Source organism: Petromyzon marinus, chromosome 18, assembly GCF_048934315.1.
Source record: "Petromyzon marinus isolate PM22_M1 ecotype Great Lakes invasive population chromosome 18, UKy_Petmar_22M1.pri1.0, whole genome shotgun sequence".
Classification (NCBI taxonomy): Eukaryota; Metazoa; Chordata; class Hyperoartia; order Petromyzontiformes; family Petromyzontidae; genus Petromyzon; species Petromyzon marinus.
The window spans coordinates 6,369,001-6,375,000 of NC_133684.1; the positions used below are offsets into that span (position 1 = coordinate 6,369,001).

Here is a 6,000-nt window from a genome sequence, read left to right on the forward strand (position 1 = left end):
CCATTCCAGCCTTGTGTAGGTCTACAATTTTGTCCCTGACATCCTTGGAGAGCTCTTTGATCTTGGCCATGGTGGAGAGTTTGGAATCTGATTGATTGATTGCTTCTGTGGACAGGTGCCTTTTATACAGTAACAAGCTGAGATTAGGAGCACTCCCTTTACGAGTGTGCTCCTAATCTCAGCTCGTTACCTGTATAAAAGACACCTGGGAGCCAGAAATCTTTCTGATTGAGAGGGGGTCAAATACTTATTTCCCTCATTAAAATGCAAATCAATTTATAACATTTTTGACATGCGTTTTTCTGGATTTTTTGTTGTTATTCTGTCTCTCACTATTCAAATAAACCTACCATTAAAATTATAGACTGATTATTTATTTGTCAGTGGGCAAACGTACAAAATCAGCAGGGGATCAAATACTTTTTTCCCTCACTCTATATACACACACACACATACAAGCACACGTGTGTATGCAAAAACACATACCCCTACGCATGCAAACACACGTGTACACAAATACACACACCTACAAACGGATACATACACACACACACACGTAAATGCACACACACATACGCGTGTATTCTCACATCGCAGGGGCACATTACGAAGCATCGCCCCGGCCCCTCCACAACCGACCGCCATTCTCAGCTGTCCCTGTGTGGCACTCGGTGACTTAGCTCCCGGCTTGCCAAATGGAGACGAGTCGGCCAGTAGGGAGCGATGATTGCCACGTGGCATTGCAACTTGAGTGAGCCGCGGATTTGGGGCATTACGGTGCGGCGTGTCGCAATGCACACGTCACAATTCGATTTTTTGTTTGTTGTGGACGGATCGGCGACGCGCCGATGCTTGGTAGACGTTGTCCACCCCCGGACATTGCCCCCCCAACGTTGGCATTGGTACCCAGTCGTAAAGAGACCCGGGGAGGGGTGATACCACACCGCACGTACAAAACCCGCGTGCGCTTCTGTTCATCCGCGATTGTTTTGCGCTTTATCATTGTTGCTGTTTTATGATTTTTTTACAACCATTTGTTAATTTTGTTTTTTGTGTTTCCCCCATCTGCCCCTTATACGTTCACCCCACTGTTTTTTTCAATATTTTTCTCACATACCAATGCATTATCTGTTCATTTATGCATGCATTAATTCGTAAATAATTCATAATTTTGCGCTCATAATTCATACGCTCAATGTTGTGCAATATGCACGTGCGCATACAAACACATCCACGTGTTAAACACACGCACACACAACCCTGCAAAAACACATACAACCACACGTGTACACACGTGTACACACACACACACGCGTGCCTCTACCCCCATGGCCGTCGCCTGCGCCCGCGCTCCCAGCTCCACGCGCTCCACCGCACCGGCACCCCGGGCGGATGAGTACTTCTTGCTGGGGGACTGCGGTGTCAACTGCACGCCCGCCGAGTGAGTGCATGCGTGCGGCTGTGTGTATGTGGCTGTGTGTGTGTGGCTGTGTGCGTGTGTGCGTGTGTGTGGCTGTGTGTGTGTGTGGCTGTGTGTGTGGCTGTGTGTGTGTGTGGCTGTGTGTGTGTGTGTGTGGCTGTGTGTGGCCTGGCACAAGCGTCGTGGTGACGTCATCACCACTTAGTGGCGAATGGCGGTTGTTGTTGTGGCTGTGTGTGTGGCTGTGTGTGTGTGGCTGTGTGTGTGTGGCTGTGTGTGTGTGTGGCTGTGTGTGTGTGTGGCTGTTGTTCTTCGTGCTTTTGGAGTCCCTGACCCCCTGCTCACGATCATTAAGGACCTTCATGATGGTGAGCGGGCCCGGGTAAAACTACGTGGCCGGGAGTCAGAGCCATTCCCTGTACACCTTGGGGTGCGACAGGGATGTCCACTGGCTCCGAAATTATTTAACATCTATTTTGACCACGCAGTTCGTGAAGCCTTCAATAGCTGTACCGGGGGAATCTCCATTTGGTACAGATATAATGGGAAGCTGATCGATGCCCAGGTGTGGTCAAGGGATGGCTCCCTATTGCTCAACCACGTTATGTATGCCGATGATTTGGTAATAGCTGCTCATTCAGAGGAGGAGTTGGAGACGCTGCTACTGAGACTCGAGCGTGCCACTAAGAGATGGGGCCTTACCATCAGCCCCACCAAAACTAAGCACCTGCCTGGGTATTTTGTACCATCGGACACTCCACCCCCACAATTCCCATTCAGTGATGGGGCAGTTGTGGATAGAGTGGAGAGTTTCCCATACCTGGACAGTGTGCTTATGAGCGGCTCCTGTTTAACAGCAGAGGTCTCACTCCGAATCAGTCGAGCGGCAATATCTTTTCATCGATTGCGTAACGCTGTGTGGAAGCTACCTGGTCTGTCGCTCCGCACTAAGCTTCAGGTCTTCTCGGCCACGGTCATTCCCTCCCTTCTCTACGCTTGCGAAACGTGGACCCCCTTAATGGAACATCTTCGCCGGTTAGAAACATTTAGACTAGCCTGCCTACGATCCATCCTGGGTTTAACCAGGCTGGATTGTGTGAGGAGCTCACAAATCTTTGAAAGATCTGGGCAAGGTCCCATCGGTGAGCTCCTCCGGCAGGCAAGGCTGCGTTGGCTGGGTCATGTAGCCCGCATGCCCAGCCACCACATGCTGAAACAGCTTTTGTTCGGCCGGATCGAGGGGGCTAAACGGGCGCGGCACGGGCTAGAGAAGAGATGGAGTGATGTGGTACAGGAGGATGTGGAGTTGAGTGGACTTGCCGATGACTGGTACCAGCGGTGTCAAGATCGGCCTCTGTGGAGGAGGCTCGTGAAGGACGCTACTGGGCAGTTGGAGGCAGTCGCCCTCCAACAACAACGGAGGGCGGAGGAGCGATGCTCACAACAACGAGCAGAGCGCCGGGTGGCTAAAGCTCAGCAGGTTGGCACAGTAGGGGGCACAGGTGGTGCATCAGCCAGTCATCTCAAGTCAGTCGACCCGTGGCACCTGGGTCTGCCCCGTGACCTCCTGCCAGCGGGCGTTCGACACTTCACGTGGCCTCAAGGTGCACATGGCCTGGCACAAGCGTCGTGGTGATGTCACCGCCACTTAGTGGCGAATGGCGGTTGTTGTTGTGTGGCTGTGTGTGTGTGTGGCTGTATGTGTGGCTGTGTGTGTGTGCGTGTGACTGTGTGTGTGGCTGTGTGTGTGTGTGGCTGTGTGTGTGCGTGTGTGTGTGTGACTGTGTGTGTGTGCATTCGTGTGCTCCTGTGTGTATGTATTTACGTGTGCATGCGCGTACGCATGCACACGTATTCGTGCGCTCAAGCGTGTACACACGTGCTCGTGTCCCCGCAGCCCGAGTCCCGTGTGCGACACCGACCTCAACCACAACGCGCCGCCCCCCGTGACCTCCAAAGGGGTCATGAACGGGGTCGTGCCCCCGGCGTACGACCTGGCCCCTGGCCCGCCCTGCCCCCCGCTCCCTCCGCCCCCCTCCGCCACGGCAGATCAGCCGGAGGCGGACGGGGACCTCTCGGGAGGCATCTACAGCTACCCCCGCAGGTGGGCGCCGCACAGTGCCCCTCGCCGCACCGCCGTGTGTGCCGCACCGCAGTCGCATGCTAACCACTACACTTCCGCTCCCCATAACACAAAGACACACTATCACACTGACACTGTCCCCAGCAGTGACACGCTCACGCAAGCCACACCATCGCCATCACTGGCATGCTGACGCCGTCTCTCCCCCCCCCCCCCCACTGCGCCCCCCCCCCCCCACGCTCAGCTACTCCATGAGCAGCGAGCAGCCCACCTACGACACCCCCCCGTCGGCCCCCACCTCGTCCTCGCTCTACCAGGTCCCCTGCGTCTTCCGCTTCGACGGCGGGCAGACCACTCCGGCCGCCTCCGCGGGCGGCGCCTCCCCCACCTCGCTGTCGGGGGGCCCCGCGCTGCCGCCCGACGCGGGGACGCCCCCGCCGCGGCCCCCCAAACCGAGCGCCGGCACGCCGGCCGGAGAGAGGGACGCCGAGGCGGCCAACGGCGGCGGCGGCGCCGGCGCCGGCGTGTACAGCTACCCGCGCTCGCAGTCGGAGAGCGACGGAGGCCTCTACCTGGTTCCGCCGCCCACCGTGGCGCGGAGGAGCAACACCATCTCCAGCCTGGACGGAGCTAAGGCGGCGCGCGGTAAGAACCGGGCCTCGGCCGTTTGCGGCGAGGTGCGGCCACGCTGGGCCGTAGCCGTCGCCGCGAGCGGCGGGGGGTTGCCCGTCGCACCCAACTGCGGAGGTGCGAAGCGTCGCCGCGAGACGCGGTTGCCCAAACTTTTGCCTGGGCTTGCATTGTCGCCGGATGTCGCCGGTAAACCGGGGTAGGCACCTGACTGTCTAAGCCACAGCGAGAGGGTTTACTAAATGTGGCGTGGCCCGGGCGCGGAAATATTTTCCGGATCGCCGACCCGGAGGGATTAAGCCCTGCCAGTTACCGTCCACGCACAGCCACAGCCATCTCCACGAGGTGCGGTCACCGGTCAGTCACCAGTCAGTCACCGGCTGCAGGCTCGCGCGGAGGAGGAGTCGCACCGGGCTGTGCGAGAGGTCCGAACGGTTTCTGTGTCTCATTGCGGCGATAGCACAGTCGACCCATCGTCACCAACATCATCAATTCAAGTCATCATCATCATCATCGTTATCACCATCGTCATGGTCGTGACCGCTGCTCTCTCCATACCCCCCGCTGCGTAGACTCATACCGGCTGGACAGCTACGACTACCCCCGCACGACGGTGAGCGACGTGGGTCACTCGCTCGAGTCCGTGGGCGACGGGTACAGCTCGTACATGGTGAGACTTGCTTACCCGCACTCGCCCACTCACCCGCTCGCTCGGTCACTCGCTCACCCACTCACCCGCTCGCTCACCCACTCGCTAAGCCCCTCGCTAAGACACTCGCTCAGCCACTCACAAACTAATTCAGAGTTTTTTGGTTTGCTCACTCACTCATTAACTCACCCACTCACTCGTTCACTCAGTCACTTATACAGCAGCTCACTCGCTCGCTCACCCACCGAGTCACCCAGGCACCCGTGCATTCAGTCGCTCGCACCTTCCCATGGTCGTACACTCATGCACCCTTCCACCGTGTGCGCTCCTCTCCCCCCTCCCTCCTCCCCTCCCCCCTCCTCCCCTCACCCCCCCCAGCGCAAGAAGAGCTTGCAGGGCGGCTCCGAGTCCGACCTGGAGCAGAACTACGTGGCGATGGTGCCGAGCCCGGGTCACGAGATCGACTCGCCCGTGACCTCCGACACCAACTACATCCCCATGAGCCCCGCCCACGTCGAGGGCCTCTCCCCGCCGACCTCCCAGGGGGGGCCGCCCCTCACCGCAGCTGTCGCCGCTGCCGCCCCGGCCCCGGGCTCCGGCCCGTCCGCGGTGCCGCCCCCCCCCGCCGCGCCCAGGAGGGGCTCCAACGGTGGCCCCCCGAGGCGCTCGGTGGTGCCCGCCGAGGTGCAGCTTCCGCCCCCCGTCAACCGCGACCTCAAACCCGACCGCAAGGGGGGCGATCGCAAAGGTGAAGGGGGTGGTGGCTCTGCACGCTCGCTCACTCGCTCACACGCTCAGTCGCTCACACGCTCACACGCTCACTCGCTCACACGCTCACACGCTCACTCGCTCACTCGCTCAGTCGCTCACACGCTCACACGCTCACTCGCTCACACGCTCACTCGCTCACTCGCTCACTCGCTCACTCGCTCACACGCTCACGCGCTCACACGCTCACTCGCTCACTCGCTCACACGCTCACTCGCTCACTCGCTCACTCGCTCACTCGCTCACACGCTCACTCGCTCACTCGCTCACTCGCTCACTCGCTCACTCTCTCACACGCTCACTCGCTCACTCGCTCACTCGCTCACACGCTCACTCGCTCACTCGCTCAAACGCTCACACGCTCACAAGCTCACTCGCTCACTCGCTCACACGCTCACTCGCTCACACGCTCACTCGCTCACACGCTCACTCGCTCACACGCTCACTCGC

The 6,000-nt window shown here is 59.0% G+C and overlaps 1 protein-coding gene across 1 annotated transcript in view; it reads left to right on the forward strand.

Moving 5' to 3' along the window:
- The window catches only part of LOC116943629 (GRB2-associated-binding protein 1-like), a 119,111-nt gene that overhangs the window by 100,963 nt on the left and 12,148 nt on the right, over positions 1-6,000 (forward strand). The window contains 7 exon segments of the mRNA XM_032956649.2: positions 1,358-1,441; positions 3,318-3,524; positions 3,748-3,963; positions 3,965-3,997; positions 4,000-4,148; positions 4,706-4,803; positions 5,161-5,530. Coding sequence (XP_032812540.2) covers positions 1,358-1,441; positions 3,318-3,524; positions 3,748-3,963; positions 3,965-3,997; positions 4,000-4,148; positions 4,706-4,803; positions 5,161-5,530 — 1,157 coding nt within the window.